The 21,339-nt window shown below is 48.3% G+C and overlaps 1 protein-coding gene across 1 annotated transcript; it reads left to right on the forward strand.

The window, feature by feature from the left end:
- Positions 1-53: 53 nt before the first annotated feature.
- Positions 54-21,033, forward strand: slc13a5 (solute carrier family 13 member 5). The gene is made up of 12 exons (XM_062960482.1): positions 54-271; positions 7,040-7,168; positions 7,282-7,418; positions 7,494-7,717; positions 9,133-9,298; positions 13,108-13,230; positions 13,769-13,981; positions 14,075-14,196; positions 16,671-16,789; positions 17,945-18,106; positions 18,199-18,336; positions 19,846-21,033. Exons 1-12 carry the CDS (start codon positions 167-169, stop codon positions 19,972-19,974), a joined length of 1,767 nt encoding a protein of 588 aa, XP_062816552.1. The 5' UTR covers positions 54-166; the 3' UTR covers positions 19,975-21,033.
- The last annotated feature ends 306 nt before the right edge of the window (positions 21,034-21,339 follow it).

The raw sequence follows: 21,339 nt of genomic DNA on the forward strand, positions 1-21,339 counted from the left end.
AGCAAGGCAGGGAGGGGGAAAGGGGGCGTGGCCTCCGGGAGGGGGCGTGGCCTCGAGGCACGCTGTTTAAAAGGCTTCCCCGCCGCCTTCTCCTTGCATCTCTCTCTTTCTCTCTGCTCGCTCCACCTGCTGCTCTCTCTTTCTCTCTTCTGCTCCTCGTTTTGCAATGGCGCCCCCTTTCGCCCGGGCGCTGCTCCGCCACCGCGCCCTCTGGACCCTCCTGGGCGCCCCCCTGGTCTTCCTCCCACTCCCACTCCTGCTGCCAGGAAAGGTAGGAAGGATGGACATCTGCCGGGAGGGATCGGATGGTGCCCTTCCCAGCATCACCATCATGGTTATTATCGTCCTACTTGGGTGGACTAGGTGGCCTTTGAGGTCCCCTTCCCACTGGGATGATGATGATAATGACAATATAATAATAATAATAATAATAATAATAATAATAATAATCACGATCTGCCAACTGCAAAAGGCCACCCTACTGGGATCTGCGCGCATCATCCGAAAATACATCACAGAGTCCTAGACACTTGGGAAGAGTTCAACTTGTGATTTTGTGAAACGAAATCCAGTATGTCTATCTTGTTTGCTGTCATAATAAAATAATATTAATATTAATCACGATCTGCCAACTGCAAAAGGCCACCCTACTGGGATCTGCGCGCATCATCCGAAAATACATCACACAGTCCTAGACACTTGGGAAGAGTTCAACTTGTGATTTTGTGAAACGAAATCCAGCATGTCTATCTTGTTTGCTGTGTCATAATAAAATAATAATAATAATGTACATGGATGACTTGAAGCTGTATGGGAAAACGGAAACTGAAATCCAGTCTCTGACCAACACCGTCCGAACTGGTGGGATCACAAACCTGCAAAAGTATTGGAAAATGAACATGCAAAGATACTGTGGGACTTCCGGATCCAGGCTGACAAAGTTCTGGAACACAAGACACCAGACATCACAGTTGTGGAAAAGAAAAAGGTTTGGATCATTGATGTTGCCATCCCAGGTGACAGTCGCATTGACATCACAGTTTGTCAATGTCTGTTGTTTCCAAATGCCGGCTGAGATCTTTTGGCATGGCACCCAGTCTGCCCATCACCACCGGGACCACCTGCGCTGGTTTCTGCCAGAGTCTTTGCAGTTCAGTCTTGAGGTCCTGATAGCAGCTGAGTTTTTCCTGTTGTTTTTCGTCACCTGGGATGGCGACATCAATGATCCAAAACTTTTTCTTTTCCACAACTGTGATGTCTGGTGTGTTGTGTTCCAGAACTTTGTCAGCCTGTATTCGGAAGTCCCACAGTATCTTTGCGTGCTCATTTTCCAATACTTTTGCAGGTTTGTGATCCCACCAGTTCTTTGCTGCTGGGAGGTGGTACTTGAGGCATAGGTTCCAGTGAATCATTTGGGCCACATAGTTGTGCCTCTGTTTGTAGTCTGTCTGTGCAATTTTCTTACAGCAGCTGAGGAGATTATCCATGGTTTCGTCGGTTTCCTTGCACAGTCTGCATTTTGGGTCATCAGCTGATTTTTCGATCTTGGCCTGAATTGCCTTTGTCCTGATGTCTTGCTCCTGGGCTGGAAGGATCAGGCCTTCTGTCTCCTTCTTCAGGGTCCCATTCGTGAGCCAGAGCCAGGTCTTCTCCTTATCAGCTTTCCCTTCAATTTTGTCAAGGAACTTTCCATGCAATGTTTTCTTGTGCCAGCTGTCAGCTCTAGTTTGTAGTGCGGTTTTCTTGTACTGATTCTGCTCTAGTTTGTAGTGCGGTTTTCTTGTACTGGTATTTTTATTATTATCAGCTTTTCCTTCCATTTTGTCAAGGAACTTTCCATACAGTGTTTTGTGGTGCCAGCTGTCAGCTCTAGTTTGTAGTGCGGTTTTCTTGTACTGGTTTTTTGTCTGCTGTGCTTTGAGGAGTTTCTGATTTTTTATTTCAATCAAAGCAGGTTCTTCACTTTGCTTTCCATATTCTGCCAGGGCATGTTCTTCTTCTTTGACTGCTTGTTTGACTTGTGCCAGCCGTCAGCTCTAGTTTGTAGTGCGGTTTTCTTGTACTGGTTTTTTGTCTGCTGTGCTTTGAGGAGTTTCTGATTTTTGACTTCAATCAAAGCAGGTTCTTCACTTTGCTTTCCATATTCTGCCAGGACATGTTCTTCTTCTTTGACTGCTTGTTTTTCTTGTAAGAGTCCTCTGCCCCCTGATCTTCTAGGCAGAAACCCAGCATATCTATCTTGTTTGCTGTGTCATAATAATAATAATAATAATAATAATAATAATAATAATAATAATAATAATAATAATAATAATATAGTCATTCTGTCTTCCTGCTTGGTAGAAAGGTGGGTGGACTGGATGGCCCTTCGGGTCCCCTTGGACTCTAGGATCTGGGTGGCCATCTGTCGGGAGGGTTTTGATCCAACTCTAGGATTCTATGACTCAGTGAATATATATATATATATATATATATATATATATATATATATATATATATGTGTGTGTGTGTGTGTGTGTGTGTGTATGTATATATATACACACACACACACACACACATACACACCCATATACATACATTAACACACACAGTATATGATATCTGTCATATGAGGGCCATCTGTTGGGAGGGTTTTGATCCAACTCTAGGATTCTATGACACAGTGAATATATATATATATATGTGTGTGTGTGTGTGTATGTGTATATATATGTGTGTGTGTGTGTATATATATATATATATATATATATACACACACACACATACACACCCATATACATACATAAACACACACAGTATATGATATCTCTTATATGAGGGCCATCTGTTGGGAGGGTTTTGATCCAACTCTAGGATTCTATGACACAGTGAATATATATATATATATATATGTGTGTGTGTGTGTGTGTGTGTGTGTATATATATATATATACACACACACACACACACATACACACCCATATACATACATACACACACACAGTATATGATATCTGTCATATGTCGGTCATCTGTCGGGAGGGTTTTAATGGTGCCCGAATGGGGTTGTTCTGGATAGCCTTTGGGGTCCTTTCCAACTTAGTTTATTGTACATCAGTGTAACGGCATCAATTGCCACTTGTAAGCCGCCCTGAGTCCCCTCGGGTGAGAAGGGCGGGGTATAAATAATTGAAATAAATAATAAACTCTAGATTTCGATAATATGTTGATAGCATCTATTCATCTATCTGTCTGTATAGATCATGTTTATCATATGATGGCCATCTGTCGGGAGGGTTTGGATGGGGTTGTTCTGGATGTCCCTTGGGTCCCCCTTCCAACTCTACGATCCTATGAGATTCTTTTCATATCTATATCTATTAAATATATCTACCATCTTTCTCTCATATTGATGATTGTCTCTCTTTGAGTGGATGGCCATCTGCCGGGAGGGATCGGATTGTGCCTCTTTTGGGAGGGTGTCTTCCAATAATATAGAATAGAATTCCTATATTACTACTACTACTACTATTATGCTCCGTCCATGTTCAGTTCAAGCATTTCCGAGCTCTCTGGTTGGGCCCCAACCTCGAAATTTGACAACACAACCCATCATCCACGCCTCTAGGTTGATACAACAGAAAGAAAAGAAAAATAAAGTCCTAATTACAGGGAGAGGAATCATTGTTTTTATCCAATTGCTGCCAGTTGGAAGGCTAAGCTCCGCCCACTTGGTCTCCTAGCAACCTCCTCAGCCCAGGGGACAGGCAGAGTTAGGCCTCAGTTAGGCCTCTTCCACAGATTATCAGATTTGAACTGGGTTATATGGCAGGGTAGACTCAAGGCCCTTCCACACAGCTATATAACCCATTTAGAATCTTATATTATCTGCTTTGAACTGGATTATCTTGAGTCCACACTGCCAGATAATTCTCTACAGCTGTGTAGAAGGGGCCTCAGATAATCCAGTTCTAAACAGATAATATAAGATTAGAAATATACAGTAGAGTCTCACTTATCCAGTCCAACCCAATTCTGCCATGCAGGACGACACAATCCAAGCACTCCCGACAGATGGCCACCCAGCCTCTCAATACTAATACTAATAATACTAATAATAATAATATCTTGACTCCACACTGCCATATAATCCACTTCAGTGTGCCTACTAAACATAAAGACATTCAATACCACCACTACCTCAACTACCTCAACAATTTCTCACCAACACCACCAGAAAATGCCACAGCCGTAATGGAATCACGGCACCGGTCAAAATTATTATTATTATTATTATTATTGCTCGTTGGCCAACTATACTCCAGCCGTCTAGCGGTCTGAGGGATTGTGAACGGCCCCCCTGTTTAAAAAGTTTGGGGACCCCTGGCGTAGAGGAACTCTCTCTGTGTCCCTTCTGGTTTGTGTAAACATTAAACATGGATGGAACAAGCGTGTTTCCCTGAGGCAGGTTGTCCTTTTGCGTGGTTGCATATTCTCCAGAAACCGTCTCACCCCGGAGCTTCTCCTTTCTTTAAATCGTTACTGTCCGGACGACAAACCTTTCGACACCCGGTTAATCCCTCAACCCGGCCGCTCGCCCTCAATCAATCATTGAACTTGGTTATGGGCCCAGGCTTTTGAATCATAATCCGCAGCGTTAATTATTATCATGTACGCTGGAACTCAAGTTTCTTGAACTGAACACGCCTACCTGTATTTTATAATGTGTTTTATGAATACTGATGTTAAGTTAATAATAATTTTTTTAACTGATTTATATTGCACTGTATAATTTTTATTAAATCCCCTGTTGGGTGAGAAGGGCGGGATATAAATATTGTAATCTATATATATAAAAGGGTAATGGCATCACGGCACCGGATAAAACAACTAAATACCCACAACCTTGAAAATTGACAGCACAACCCCTCATCCATGCCTCTATGTTCATACAACAAAAAGAAAAGAAAAATAAAGTCTTAGCCACAGCAACGTGTGGCCAGGCATAGCTATCTTCTATATATATATATAAGGGTAATGGAATCATGGCACCGGACAAAACAACTAAACTAAATGCCCCACAACCTTGAAAATTGACAACACAACCTCTCATCCATGCCTCTACGTTCATACAACAAAAAGGAAAGAAAAATTAAATCCTAGCCACAGCAACGCGTGGCCAGGCATAGCTATCTATATATATAAAAGGGTAATGGCATCACGGCGCCGGACAAAACAACTAAACTAAACGCCCCACAACCTTTAAAATTGACAGCACAACCTCTCATCCACGCCTCTATGTTCATACAACAAAAAGAAAAAAAATTAAGTCCTAGCCACAGCAACGTGTGGCCGGGCACAGCTAGTAAATAATAAAATAAATAAATTGGCTTTGGGTTCAAGTCGCTGGTGCATGCCTTCGAGCTCTCCTGTTTCGCGGTTGAAACAACCTTGCGGGTACAAACAATCAGTGCGAGCGAGACATGACTTCAGGTCCCACTAATTGTCCGTCCGACCGACAAGCAAGTCGGGGCAACTTATCGCCCGGTAGACCCGAACTGCGGCGTCTCGAGTGGCGGTTTGGCAGAGCTCCATCTCGGCAGCACACCCTCTTGTTTGTGTCCTGGGTGTGTGTTTGTGTGTCTGCGGGCGCACCGTTCTTGGCTTGCTTGCGGGTGCCGACGGCTAAATCTCTTCCTGGCCAGCGGCATTCCTTGCCAGTGATGGGGTACGTGTTCGGCCACTTTCGGCATTGTTTCATACTGGTTTCGGTGTTTCAAATCTCAGGACTTTATCACATCGGGATATAATCCGTCCATATCAGTATGCACCCCATTTTTTTTGTACAACTGGATGAATACTGTCTCAAGACGGGATGCCCACTCCCCCCATCACACCCGATTATTTACGGGTGAAAATACATCACACCACGGAAGGATGGCTCCCCCAATCCCCAACGTCACTGTGGTGGGGTGCATACGGATTTTCCCACCACACACGAAAACAGTGCTTTAGCAGCGGAAGAATCCGTAGTACAGTAGAGTCCCACTTATCCGACTTCCGCTCATCTGACACACCGTATTATCCAACGTCTGGGGCCTCACTCACTCACTCACCAGGTCAGGTCCTGGTTCTGCCGCTGTCACTGCCAGGACCCGGCCTGGTGAGTGAGTGAGTGAGTGAGGGAGGGAGGGGGCAAGCTAAGGAGGGCGGCATAGGCCCTCTCATGCTCCCTCCCTCAGTTGCTCACTCACTCACCAGGCTGGGTCCTGGTTCTGCCACCGTCACTGCTGGGACCCGGCCTGGTGAGTGAGTGAGCGAGCGAGGGAGGGGGCAAGCAAAGGAAGTAGGCAAAGGCCCTCTCGCCCTCCCTCCCTCACTCACTCCCTCACTCACTAGGCTGGGTCCTGGTGCTGCACTGTCACTGCCGGGACCCGGCCTGGTGAGTGAGTGAGCAAGTAAGGGAGAGAGGGGGGCAAGCAAAGGAGGGTGGCAAAGGCCCTCTCACCATCACTTACTCACTCACTCACCAGGCTGGGTCCTGGTTCTGCCGCTGTCACTGCCAGGACCCGGCCTGGTGAGTGAGTGAGGGAGGGAGGCAAGCAAAGGAGAGTGGCAAAGGCTCCCCCATCCTCACTCACTCACTCACCAGGCCGGGTCCTAGTTCTGCCGCCTTCACTACCAGGACCCGGCCTGGTGAGTGAGTGAGTGAGTGAGTGAGGGAGGGCGGGTAAGCAAAGGAGGGCGGCAAAGTCTTCTGCCACCCACCCTATTACCCAACAGTTTCGCTTATCTGACATTCTGCCCACCAGTTTACGTCGGATAAGCGAGCCTCTACTGTATTCCAAGAAAAACGCTATTAGAATCCCGTCAGCGAAAAATCCGTTCCTGAGACCGACGGGATTTGGCGAGTGTTGTGTGATCGGACCCACTCGAAATCGAGTATTCCCTCTTGTGATAAAGTCCTCATTTTGGTCAGGACGTTCAGCCCAAAAGCATGAGCAGTTAGGCCCGGGAAATATGATAGATATTGTACACGTACACCCATGTTTCCCCCCAGGAATCCCGCTGCGGCTACGTGATCATCCTGATGGCCATTTATTGGTGCACGGAAGCCATCCCACTGGCGGCCACGGCTCTCCTCCCAGTGGTCCTCTTCCCCATGCTGGGCATCCTGGAGTCCAAGAAGGTAAGAGATAGATCTTCTCGATAGATCTTCCGAGATCCTCTTCCATTATAATCCCATAATAGTGACCAGTCTCTCCTCGCGACTCAGTCCTTCTTCCTCCGTGTCCTTTCCAGGTGTGCATGCAGTACTTGAAGGACACCAACATGCTCTTTGTCGGGGGGCTGGTGGTGGCCGTGGCCGTGGAGCACTGGAACCTGCACAAGCGGATTGCGCTGCGGGTGCTGCTGGTCGTGGGGGTGAAGCCCGCCTTGTAAGTCCGGTCTCGAGGGGGGCGGGCCCCGTGCTCGGGTTCTCGGCCCCAACCTCCCCATCTGTCTCTCCGCAGGCTGATGCTGGGCTTCATGGGCGTCACGGCCTTCCTCTCCATGTGGATCAGCAACACCGCCACCACCGCCATGATGGTGCCCATCGTCCAAGCCGTGCTGGACCAGATGAACGGGGCCGAGGCCAAGCCGGACCGGCGGGAGGGACACATCAACGCCGCCCTCGCCGTCGTTGGGATGGAGATGGACGAGAAGACGGCCACGGGTTTCTCCTCTGCAGGGCAAGGTAAGCCCTGGACACACTCAATTGTGGTCCTGCGGTTACCTCAGATCCACCCCGTTGCGGTCCCGATGATACCTCGGACCCACCCCGTTGCGGTCCCATGGAAACCTCGGACCCACCCCACTGTGGTCTTGCGGTTACCTCAGATCCACCCCGTTGCAGTCCCGATGATACCTCGGACCCACCCTGTTGCGGTCCCACGGATACCTCAGATCCACCCTGTTGCGGTCCCGATTTAACCTCAGACCCACCCCATTGCGGTCCTGTGAATACCTCAGATCCACCCCGTTGCAGTCCCGATGATACCTCGGACCCACCCCGTTGCGGTCCCACGGATACCACAGATCCACCCTGTTGCGGTCCCGATTTAACCTCAGACCCACCCCGTTGCGGTCCCACAGATACCTTAGATCCACCCTGTTGCGCTCCTGTGGATACCTCGGACCCACCCCGTTGCGGTCCTGATGATACCTCGGACCCACCCCGTTGCGGTCCCACGGATACCTCAGATCCACCCTGTTGCGGTCCCGATTTTACCTCAGACCCACCCCGTTGCGGTCCCACAGATACCTCAGATCCACCCTGTTGCGCTCCTGTGGACACCTCGGACCAACCCCGTTGCGGTCCCACGGACACCTCGGACCCACCCCATTGCGGTCCCATGGATATCTCAGACCCACCCTGTTGCGGTCCCGCGGTTACCTCAGATCCACTCCGTTGCGGTCCCGTGAACACCTCGGACCCACCCCGTTGCGGTCCTGCAGATACCTCAGATCCACCCCGTGTGGTCCCGCGGACACCTTGGACCCACCCCGTTGCGGTCCCGCGGTTACCTCAGATCCACCCCGTGTGGTCCTGATGATACCTCGGACCCACCTCGTTGTGGTCCCGCGGTTACCTCAGATCCACTCCGTTGCGGTCCCAATGATATCTCGGACCCACCCTGTTGCGGTCCCATGGAAACCTCGGATCTACCCATTGCGGTCCCGCGGATACCTTAGATCCACCTCGTGTGGTCCCGATGATACCTCGGACCCACCCCGTTGCAGTCCTGCGGATAGCTCAGATCCACCCCGTGTGGTCCCGATGATACCTCGGACCCACCCCGTTGCGGTCCTGTGGGTACCTCGAACCCGTGCTTAGAGCATATGTCTCAGTTATCTGGAGATATGTCTTATCTTAAAGCCTGTGCAGACTTTGGTTTATTCCACACTTGATTAGATGTGTTTCCTGGCTTCCGTCCCACAACAGGCACGGAAGGGCAGGACCGGGAGAACGTGTGCAAAGCAAAACAACACGAGGGGCAATAACACGGGTGCCACGTGTCAGGAAAGTGGGTGGGAGGGAAGGGGGTCAAGCAGGACGCTGCTAGGGGTCACCCTCCACACACACACACGCATGACTTCCTTGTTCCGCAGGGAACGGCTTCCTCCCGGAAGGGCCCCCGGACCCCGAGAGGCAGGCGGCCAAGAAGCGCGTCAGCAAAGGGATGACCCTCTGCGTCTGCTACGCGGCCAGCATCGGCGGGACGGCCACCTTGACCGGGACGGGGCCCAACCTGGTCCTGAAGGGGCAGATGAACCAGTGAGTGGCCCCCTCTCCCAGGGGTGGCTCTCTCGGTGTCTATCCTTGCTGTCTTCTTCTACGTCTTCTCCTCTTCCTTCTACCTTCTTCCTCCTTTTCCCCTTCCTTCCTCGTCATCCTCCTTGTTATAATCACAATTATCATCCTTGTTCATATCTGTGTGGTTATTCTTGTTATTATGATTCTTCATCGTGGTCTCTGTGAAATCGCACGTAGAGTATTTCCTTCCAGTTTTCTCCTCTTCTTTCTTTCCTTCCTTCCTTCCTTCCTAGAATCATAGAATAGTAGAGTTGGAAGAGACCACATGGGCCATCCAGTCCAACCCCCTGCTAAGAAGCAGGAAATCGCATTCAAAGCTCCCCCGACAGATGGCCATCCAGCCTCTGTTTAAAAGCCTCCAAAGAAGGAGCCTCCACCACACTCTGCGGCAGAGAGTTCCACTGCCGAACAGCCCTTCTCACCGTGAGGAAGTTCTTCCTGATGTTCAGGTGGAATCTCCTTCCTTTCCTGTCGTTTGAAGCCCTTCTTCCCTTGTGTCCTAGTCTGCAGGGCAGCAGAAAACAAGCTCCCTCCCTCCTCCCTAGGACTTCCCTTCACGTATTTGTACATGGCTCTCATGTCTCCTCTCAGCCTTCTCTTCTGCAGGCTAAACATGCCCAGCTCTTTAAGCCGCTCCTCATAGGGCTTGTTCTCCAGACCCTTAATCATTTTAGTCGCCCTCCTCTGGACGCTTTCCAGCTTGTCAACATCTCCCTTCAACTGCGGTGCCCAGAATTGGACGCAGTATTCCAGGTGTGGTCTGACCAAGGCAGAATAGAATAAGGGGGAGCAGGACTTCCCTGGATCTAGACGCTATTCCCCTATTGATGCAGGACAGAATCCCGTTGGCTTTTTTAGCTGCCGCATCACATTGTTGGCTCATGTTCACCTTCCTCCCCACGAGGACTCCAAGGTCTTTTTCGCACACACTGCTGTCAAGCCAGGCATCGTTCCCCATTCTGTATCTTTGATTTCCATTTTTTCTGCCGAAATGAAGTATCTTGCATTTGTCCCTGTTGAACTTCATTTTGTTAGTTTCTGTCAAGATCGTTTTGAATTCTGCTCCTGTCTTCTGGAGTGTTAGCTCTCCCTCCCAGTTTGGTGTCGTCTGCAAACTTGATGATCGTGCCTTCTAACCCTTCGTCTAAGTCGTTAATAAAGATCCTGAACAGAACCGGGCCCAGGACGGAGCCCTGCTTGTGGCACTCCACTTGTCACTTCTTTCCATGATGAAGACGACGCATTGGTGAGAATCACCCTTTGGGTTCGTTCGCTTAGCCAATTACAGATCCACCTCACCGTAGTTTTGTCTAGCCCACATTTTACTAGTTTCCTTGCCAGAAGGTCGTGGGGGACTTTGTCGAAGGCCTTACTGAAATCTAGATATGCTACATCCACGGCATTCCCTGTATCGACCCAACTCGTAACTCTATCGAAAAAAGAGATCAGATGAGTCTGGCATGACTTGTTTTTGGTAAATCCGTGTTGACTATTAGCAATGACCGCATTTGTTTCTAAGTGTTCGCAGACCACTTCCTTAATGATCTTTTCCAGAATCTTGCCTGGTATCGATGTGAGGCTGACCGGACGGTAATTGTTTGGGTCGTTCTTTTTTCCCTTCTTGAAGATAGGGACCACATTCGCCCTCCTCCAATCTGCTGGGACTTCTCCCGTTATCATCATTCTTCTTCCTTCCTTCCTTCCTTCCTTCCTTCCTTCCTTCCTTCCTTCCTTCCTTCCTTCCCTCTTTCTCCTTGTTATAATCACGGTTATCATCCTTGTTCCGATCTGCGCGGTTATTCTTGATGTTATGATTCTTCACCGTGGTCTGTTTCCTTCCAGTTTTCTTCTCTTCTTTCTTTCCTTCCTTCCTTCCTCCTCCTCCTTGTTATAATCACGGTTATCATCCTTGTTCATATCTGCGCAGTTATTCTTGTTATTATGATTCTCCATCATGGTTTTGTGAAATCGCACGTAGTTTTCTCCTCTTCTTTCTCCTTTCTCCTCTTCCTTCCTTGTCTTCCTTGTTTTAAATTACTATTGTCATCCTTGTTACAATCTGGACAATTATTCTTGTTATTATGATTCTTCATCGTGGTCTCTGTGAAATCGCACTTATGTTATTTCCTTCCAGTTTTTTCTTCTTCTTTCTCCTTCTCCTCTTCCTTCCTTCATCCTCGCCCTCCTCCTTATTATAATCACTGTTGTTACTCTTGTTCCGATCTGCGCGGTTATTCTCGTTGTTATGATTCTCCATCTCAGTGAAATCGCACGTAGGGTATTTCCTTCTCCTTCTAATTTTCACTTCTTCTTTCTCCTTCTCCCCTTCCTTCCTTCCTTCCTTCTCATCTTCCTTCTCCTTCCAGTTTTTTCTTCTTCTTTCTCTTTCTCCTCTTCCTTCCTTCATCCTCGTCCTCCTCCTTGTTCCGATCTGCGTGGTTATTCTTGTTATTATGATTCTCCATCGTGGTCTCTGTGAAATCACACGTATGGTATTTCCTTCTCCTAATTTTCTCTTCTTCTTTCTCCTTCTCCTCTTCCTTCCTTCATCCTCGTCCTCCTCATTATAATCACTGTTGTTACTCTTGTTCCGATCTGCGCGGTTACTCTTGTTGTTATGATTCTCCATCGTGGTCTCTGTGAAATCGCACGTAGGGTATTTCCTTCTCCTTCTAATTTTCTCTTCTTTCTCCTTCTCCCCTTCCTTCCTTCCTTCTCATCTTCCTTCTCCTTCCAGTTTTTTCTTCTTCTTTCTCCTTCTCCTCTTCCTTCCTTCATCCTCGTCCTTGTTCCGATCTGCGTGGTTATTCTTGTTGTTATGATTCTTCATCATGGTTTCTGTGAAATCGCACATATGTTACTTCCTTCTCCTTCCAGTTTTTTCTTCTTCTTTCTCCTTCTCCTCTTCCTTCCTTCATCCTCGTCCTCCTCCTTGTTCTGATCTGCGCGGTTATTCTTGTTATTATGATTCTTCATTATGGTTTCTGTGAAATTGCACATATGTTACTTTCTTCTTCCAGTTTTTTCTTCTTCTTTCTCCTTCTCCTCTTCCTTCCTTCATCCTCGTCCTCCTCCTTATTATGATCACTTTTGTTACTCTTGTTCCGATCTGTGCAGTTATTCTTGTTATTATGATTCTTCATCATGGTTTCTGTGAAATTGCACATATGTTACTTCCTTCTTCCAGTTTTTTCTTCTTCTTTCTCCTTCTCCTCTTCCTTCCTTCATCCTCGTCCTCCTTGTTTTAATCACTGTTGTCATCCTTGTTACAATCTGGACGGTTATTCTTGCTATTATGATTCTTCATCGTGCTCTCTGCAATCGCACATATGTTATTTCCTTCTCCCAGTTTTTTCTTCTTCTTTCTCCTTCTCCTCTTCCTTCCTTCATCCTCATCCTCCTTGTTCCGATCTGCGGGGTTATTCTTGTTATGATTCTTCATCGTAGTCTCTGTGAAATCGCATGTAGAGTATTTCCTTCTCCTTCCTTCCTCCTCCTCCTGGTTATAATCGCTGTTGTTACTCTTGTTCCGATCTGCACAGTTATCCTTGTTGTTATGATTCTTCATTGTGGTCTCTGTGAAATCGCACACACGGTATTTCCTTCTCCTTCCTTCCTCCTCCTGCTGCTTATAATCACTGTTGTTATCCTTGTTTCGATCTGCATGCTTACTCGTGTGGGACTTTCACAGGTGACCACCTGGAGAACACGCAGTTACAGGTAAGCCACCTTGACCTCCCTCTCCTCCTCCTCCTCGCCCTCCTGCGCAGGTTGTTCCCGGAGAACGGCGACGTCCTGAACTTTGCTTCCTGGTTCGGCTTCGCCTTCCCCAACATGCTCCTGATGCTGCTCCTGGCCTGGCTCTGGCTCCAGGTCTCCTTCATGGGATTCAAGTGAGAGGGCCGAGCTGCTGGGGAAGGGAGGGGAGCGGGGTCTGACCGCAGGACTGGGCTGGACGGCTGCCCGTCTGGCCCAACCGAGATGCTCCGGTGCCAGCGAGCACCAACAAGGCTGCATTGATTCACCTCCCAATGGGAACAGCGGATTGGCCGAGCCGGTTGTGAGGTCACGCTGTGCACCACAGGAGGTCGTTTGGGGCCAGGGCTGGACCTCCAGGAAAGAGTAGTGAGAGGCGGAGGGACCTTTCATCATGTCGCACCTCTGCGCTGGTTCACCTCGCGGGTTTTTCAGTTTATTGATAAAGAATTCCACTGTAACACGCTTCCACTGCAACATGCATCCATCTCCACTGAGGTCTGGTGTAAATAAGCATCTACCCCCACTGAGGTGTAAAGCAGACTGAATACAAAACGGAGTCCTGAGCCTGAACATGCTCAGTACAGACTCCAGATGCAAGTTTAACCTTTGTAGCTAAAACTTGGCTGGGTCGGTTTGGGAGGTCACAAGCGGCTCATGGGTCTCTCTCCTCAGCTTCCGGAAGACGTGGGGCTGCGGGGCCCAGGAGACCGCGTCAGAGCGGGCCGCCCTCCGGCTGCTGAAGGACGAGTACCGCAAGCTGGGCCCGGTCTCCTTTGCCGAGGGAAGCATCCTGGCCGCCTTCGCCCTCCTGGTCCTGCTCTGGTTCACCCGGGAGCCCGGCTTCATCCCCGGATGGGCCACCGTCCTCTTCAACAAGGACAAGGAGTGAGTGAAGGGAGGAAGAGTAAACACATGCATGACACCCCTGCTAGTTAGGAACGTGAATCCCTCTTTTCACGGACTCGTTCGCTCTTGCAGGTATGTGACGGACGCCACCGTGGCCATTTTCGTGGCCCTGCTGCTCTTCATCATCCCGGCCACCCGGCCCCGCTGCGGCTCTTGCTCCCCCGGCAGCTTTGACCTGGAAGAAGGAGGAGAAGGCAAGTTTCCAGTTATTCAGGAGTCTTATTACAGCACAAGCTGAGGATAAGTTGCGTGTGATGATAACATCAGTGTCTGATCCTGGGTCGAACCGGGGCCATGGCCAGAGTCGTGTGGGGAAGATGGTTAGTTTCCAGTAAAAAACATGACGTAGAATTGGGCAGATCTGCCAGGTAAGTTGCTCAGCAACGTGCGAATGATGAGTTGTCCAGCCATGGTCAAGCGGTGTGTATCTGGAACTTGGGCTCTTCTTCATGATCCTCCTCCAACTTGGGGGAGATTTGCGAGTATTTCGAACGGCTTCCAAAGTCAATAGAACGTCAAGTCCTTTGCGGTACACTTAAGTAGCACGGACTCTGTGCCTGACATCCTTTCAGGCCTGAAATAAACAAACCTCGGCTCCTATTGCCTTCAGTACCTGTATCTGGAAATTGGGCTCTTCTTCATGATCCTCCTCCTCCTTGGGGGAGATTTGCAGGTATTTCGAACGACTTCCAAAGCCAATATAACGTCAAGTCCTTTGCGGTACACTTAAGTAGCACGGACTCTGTACCTGACATCCTTTCAGGCCTGAAAGAAACAAACCTCGGCTCCTATTGCCTTCAGTTCATGTATCTGGAACATGGGCTCGTTTTCAGCAGGATTTACAAAAACATAAACAAAAACATAATTGCTTAATTGCAATTGTGAGGGGAAGGGGAAATAGAATAAAAAGGGTATGGTGAGAAAAGATATAGATACAAAGAAAGATAAGTTAGTGATGAAAAAGGAAAAGTCGGGCAGGGGGAAAAATAAAAAATAAGGGAAAAAATTACAAAAATAATAATTTGGAAATAACCGTTCGATTCCACAGGGTTTAGATTTCATTAAAATTATAGCACATATTTTCTAAGCCCTCTTCCTTGCTTTCCGCACTTCTCTGTTCCCTTGCATGACTAATGTCATTAATGCAATCTACTCAAAGATAATGTGACCTTTTTCTTGTAGGAACTTTTTGACTGGTGACCAATCTGCCCTTTGTTTTTTTTGTACTGTCTTGTAATAAGAAAGTCATAGTGTCCATGTCCATGTAATCCCTTAATTTGATGATCCAAGAGTCTTCTGACGGAATTTCCTTCAAATGCTATTTTTGAGCTATTGAGGCTCTTGCTGCTGCTGTTATATAAAAAAACTAGCTGTGCCCTGCCACGCGTTGCTGTGGCCCATTGGAATTGCACTGAATAGCTCCGGTTTTTGGGGTTTTTTTAGGCCCTGTGGAGGTTCGTGATGTGATATTTTGTGGTTTCAACCTCGAGGTGTGGATGATGGATTGTGTTGTGAAATTTCGAGGTTGGGGGGTGTTTAGTTTTGTTGTTTTGCTCGGTGCCAGGATTCCATCACTCTTTTATATATATAGATAGTATATCTTCATTTCTTTCTAAATGAAAATCCGTGATGTTTAACGAATAATAATCAGGTTTGAAATCAAAGTTCTTTTTTAAGAACTTGGGCTCTTCTTCATGATCCTTGTCGCACCTCAGAATAGTTCGCCTTGCTATAGACACCCAGTCAGACACAGAAGAAAGTCTTTTGGAGTTTCATTGAGCAAAAGCAAATATATAAATCAAAGCAGGCAGTTGAAAGGGTTTTCAGAGTTGTAATAAAAGAGTAAATAGGAATTCATAAGCCGTGAAAATCCATTAGTCCATAAACCATAGCAATCTAAGAATCCATAAGGCAAGGCAATAAACAGTAGATCCCAAAAACAAGGCCCAAAAGGTACAAAGATCCAGGAAACTTCTGAGCACGAAACAAGAACATCCACACAGATGAAGCGAGGATTTGCTTTGACAACGAGCTGTCTGCAAACACACACTTTTAAAAGCACCCGAGAAAGAAATTTCTTTTCCCAGAACTGGCCTCTTTCATTCCCGCCAGCCTCTCACTCCTACGGACCTGAGAACCTCTCCATAACAAACAGTCAACCCTAGATAATTCAAGGTCTTTGTTATCGTTATCTTGCACCTGAACCAGGACTCGAGAGCTCTCTTGCTCATTAATTCCCATGGGAATGTCATCCTGGCTGTTATCTATGGCTTCTGGGGTCAACAGTAGCCTCTCACTCCTACGGACCTGAGAACCTCTCCATAACAAACGGTCCGCCCTAGATAATTCAAGGTCTTTGTTATCGTTATCTTGCACCTGAACCGGGACTTGAGAGCTCTCTTGCTCGTTAATTCCCATGGGAATGTCATCCTGGCTGTTATCTATGGCTTCTGGGGTCAAACTGCTCAAATTCTCGAGCCTCTGAATCAGCCTGTATTTCCATGCCATCAACTTCTGGCTCAACTGGCTCTTGTATCTGAAACCCAGAATCCCCTTCTTCATCCTCACTCTGGCTACCACAACAATCCTCCTCCTTGGATACTTTCCCTGGGGTTTATGGGGGTTTCTACTCTAACCTAACCTGACCCCCATCTCGGCCCCTCTGCAGCCCTGAAGGAGCCCCTGCCCCTGGCCCCATTGCTGGAGTGGAAGGTGGTCCAGCGGAAGCTGCCTTGGAGCATCGTGCTGCTGCTGGGAGGAGGCTTCGCGTTGGCCAACGGGAGCGAGGTAGGAGCAGCGCCAATCTCACACGGTCATTTGTGTCTTTCCTATGGGTCAGTGTGGGCCCCACTTGCTCTAGTACACCCTTTATAGGGAGCAGTCTAGACTTCAGAGAGGCCTTGTTCCGCGTGCATTCGGACACAGCTCCTTGGGGTCTTCGCCAACCAGGGACCCATCCATTGCTCTTGGTTGGGTCTTTGCCGTGTTCTCTTCTCCCAGTTGTGCTGTGGGTCAGTCTTCCACTGCGAGAGCCCCTATATAAATGGGCTACAGAGAAGATTCTGGTATTCTGTACAAATTGTTAGGTTCTCTTCTTCCAGTTGTGCTGTGGGTAAGTCTTCCCAAGAAGAAAGCACCAAGACACACGCTGAGTAGATTCCAACAGGTTTTTATTGTACAGAATACCAGAACGTTCTCTTTGGCCTATTTATATAGGGGCTCTCACATACCAGAGGGTAATTGAGGTTTTATGGCTGGCCCGCTTTATGGCTGGCATCTGTTCTTTGTCAACTGGAGATGTCAAAGATTGGATATCATGACAACCATACAGGTCTCCCAGGTCCTCCCTATCTGAAAATTCCACCGGGGATCCCGTCAGGTCCGCTGAATTTGTTACTTGAATCCCTCGTGTTTGAGCCTTATTGCCTTCCAAGTAACAACGTTGGGTTCGTAGGTGACCGTTGTCGGGTTCCCTTCTCCCAGTTGTGCTGTGGGTCAGTCTTCCCAAGAAGAAAGCACCAAGACACACGCTGGGTAGATTCCAACAGGTTTTTATTGTACAGAATACCAGAACCTTCTCTTTGACCCATTTATATAGGGGCTCTCACATACCAGAGGGTCATTGAGGTTTTATGGATTGTTAGGTCCTCTTCTCCAAGTTGTGCTGTGGGTAAGTCTTCCCAAGAAGAAAGCACCAAGACACACGCTGGGTAGATTCCAACAGGTTTTTATTGTACAGAATACCAGAACGTTCTCTTTGGCCTATTTATATAGGGGCTCTCACATACCAGAGGGTAATTGAGGTTTTATGGCTGGCATCTGTTCTTTGTCAGCCGACCGGAGATGTCAAAGATTGGAGATCATGACAGTCTTCCTGTCCAAGCAGATTCAGCATCATGTCCATTCTTTGTGTGGTGTTGTTTTCATCCATTTTTTGGCCAGGTGTCCGGTCTGTCCAAGTGGTTGGGGAGCCAGATGACCCCGCTGCAAGGCGTCCCCCCTTGGGCCATCGCCGTCATCCTCTCCCTCCTCATCGCCGTCTTCACCGAATGCACCAGCAACGTGGCCACCGCCACCCTCTTCCTCCCCGTCTTTGCGTCCCTGGTGAGGCCTCGCCCGGTGGGCTTCTCCTCGTGGGGGTTGGTGGGGGTCGCCGTTCACACAAGGCCCCTCCTGTCCGCTTTCTCTCCTCCCAGTCTCAGTCCATCGGGGTGAACCCGCTCTACGTCATGATCCCCTGCACCCTGAGCGCCTCCTTCGCCTTCATGCTCCCCGTGGCCACGCCGCCCAACGCCATCGTCTTCTCCTACGGACACCTCCGCGTCGCCGACATGGTAAGACAGGGTCCTTTCATGGTGTCATGATCTCCGATCTTTGACAACTCCGGACACAGAGCAAGCGCTGACGAAGAACAGATCTGGTATGTGAGAGCCCCTATATAAATGGGCCAAAGAGAAGGTTCTGCTATTCTGTACAATAAAGCCTGTTGGGATCTACCAGCGTGTGTCTTGGTGCTTTTTCTGGTGGAAGACTGACCCACAGCACAACTGGAAGAAGAGAACCTAACAATCCATAAAACCTCAATTTCCCTCTGGTATGTGAGAGCCCCTATATAAATGGGCTACAGAGAAGATTCTGGTATTCTGTACAAATTGTTAGGTTCTCTTCTTCCAGTTGTGCTGTGGGTAAATCTTCCCAAGAAGAAAGCACCAAGACACACGCTGGGTAGATTCCAACAGGTTTTTATTGTACAGAATACCAGAATCTTCTCTGTAGCCCAATTATATAGGGGCTCTCACATACCAGAGGGTCATTGAGGTTCTGGTATTCTGTACAAATTGTTAGGTTTTCTTCTTCCAGTTCTGCTGTGGGTAAGTCTCCCACCAGAAGAAAGCACCAAGACACAAGCTGGGTAGATTCCAACAGGTTTTTATTGTACAGAATACCAGAACCTTCTCTGTAGCCCATTTAGATAGGGGCTCTCACATACCAGAGGGTCATTGAGGCTCTGGTATTCTGTACAAATTGTTAGGTTTTCTTCTTCCAGTTCTGCTGGTCTCCCACCAGAAGAAAGCACCAAGACACAAGCTGGGTATATTCCAACAGGTTTTTTATTGTACAGAATACCAGAATCTTCTCTGTAGCCCATTTATATAGGGGCTCTCGCATACCAGAGGGTCATTGAGGTTCTGGTATTCTGTACAAATTGTTAGGTTTTCTTCTTCCAGTTCTGCTGTGGGTAAGTCTCCCACCAGAAGAAAGCACCAAGACACAAGCTGGGTAGATTCCAACAGGTTTTTATTGTACAGAATACCAGAACCTTCTCTGTAGCCCATTTAGATAGGGGCTCTCACATACCAGAGGGTCATTGAGGCTCTGGTATTCTGTACAAATTGTTAGGTTTTCTTCTTCCAGTTCTGCTGGTCTCCCACCAGAAGAAAGCACCAAGACACAAGCTGGGTATATTCCAACAGGTTTTTTATTGTACAGAATACCAGAATCTTCTCTGTAGCCCATTTATATAGGGGCTCTCGCATACCAGAGGGTCATTGAGGCTCTGGTATTCTGTACAAATTGTTAGGTTCTCTTCTTCCAGTTGTGCTGTGGGTAAGTCTTCCCAAGAAGAAAGCACCAAGACACACGCTGGGTAGATTCCAACAGGTTTTTATTGTACAGAATACCAGAACCTTCTCTGTAGCCCATTTAGATAGGGGCTCCCACATACCAGAGGGGTAATTGAGGTTTTATGGCTGGCATCTGTTCTTGTCAGCCGACCGGAGATGTCAAAGATTGGAGATCATGACATTCTCCTTGGGATCGAACACTCTCTTCTCCTTCTCCAGGCGAAAACCGGGATCGTGATGAACGTCATCGGCGTCCTGTGCATCACGCTGGCCATCAACAGCTGGGGCCGGGCCATGTTCCACTTGGACACCTTCCCCGCCTGGGCCAACTCCACTCTCGGGGAATGAAGGTCAGGACCGCTGGGACCGCCGGGACGGCGACGGCGTGCAGACGGGGGTCCGGCCCAGGAGATCCGCCTCACCTCCGGACCCGGCAGAAGGGGGAATAAATACGGGTCGCGTCCAAAAGCAAAAAGGACACCCGAGCGGGCGAACCAAAGAGGGGGCTGATGCAGATCCACGGCGGACCGCCCGGCGGGGGAAAGGGCTGGAATCCTTTTGCGGGGGGTCCGGACCGGGGTGAAGGGCGGCTGTGTGAAAATACGGATCCGAGGGACTTCTGCACTTTGCGAAACTGACCACCTCGTTCTTTGTTTCCCCGAATCCTTCGCGCAGGGTGAGCCTGCAGGGCAGGGCTCTTTGATAATATTATTTTGGACAAAGTGTTTGATTCACTCTATAAAGAATAAATATTATTTGTGTTCCGATCTTTTGACGTCACCGGACGTCTGTCTCCTCTCTATCTCTCTCTCTCCTTGCAGGAGAGCCCATAGTGTGTTTTAGTGTGGGGGGAACACAGGGGTAAAGTGGCCCGAATGCCTCCTTGTGGGGTCCTTTGCAATGGCCTCCTTCCTGTGCACATGTCATGATCTCCAATCTTTGACATCTCCGATCGGCTGACAAAGAACAGATGCCAGCCATAAAACCTCAATTACCCTCTGGTATGTGAGAGCCCCTATATAAATGAGCTAAAGAGAAGGTTCTGGTATTCTGTACAATAAAATCTGTTATGTCATGATCTCCAATCTTTGACATCTCCAGTCGGCTGACAAAGAACAGATGCCAGCCATAAAACGGGCCAGACATAAAACCTCAATTACCCTCTGGTATGTGAGAGCCCCTATATAAATGAGCTAAAGAGAAGGTTCTGGTATTCTGTACAATAAAATCTGTTATGTCATGATCTCCAATCTTTGACATCTCCGGTCGGCTGACAAAGAACAGATGCCAGCCATAAAACGGGCCAGACATAAAACCTCAATTACCCTCTGGTATGTGAGAGCCCCTATATCAATGGGCCAAAGAGAAGGTTCTGGTATTATGTACAATAAAACCTGTTGGGATCTACCAGCGTGTGTCTTGGTGCTTTCTTCTGGTGGAAGACTGACCCACAGCACAACTGGAAGAAGAGAACCTAACAATCCATAAAACCTCAATTACCCTCTGGTATGTGAGAGCCCGTATATAAATGGGCCAAAGAGAAGGTTCTGGTATTCTGTACAATAAAACCTGTTGGGATCTACCAGCGTGTGTCTTGGTGCTTTTTCTGGTGGAAGACTGACCCACAGCACAACTGGAAGAAGAGAACCTAACAATCCATAAAACCTCAATTACCCTCTGGTATGTGAGAGCCCCTATATAAATGGGCTAAAG

The sequence above is a fragment of the Anolis carolinensis genome, unplaced genomic scaffold (assembly GCF_035594765.1).
Source record: "Anolis carolinensis isolate JA03-04 unplaced genomic scaffold, rAnoCar3.1.pri scaffold_7, whole genome shotgun sequence".
NCBI classification, from domain to species: domain Eukaryota; kingdom Metazoa; phylum Chordata; class Lepidosauria; order Squamata; family Dactyloidae; genus Anolis; species Anolis carolinensis.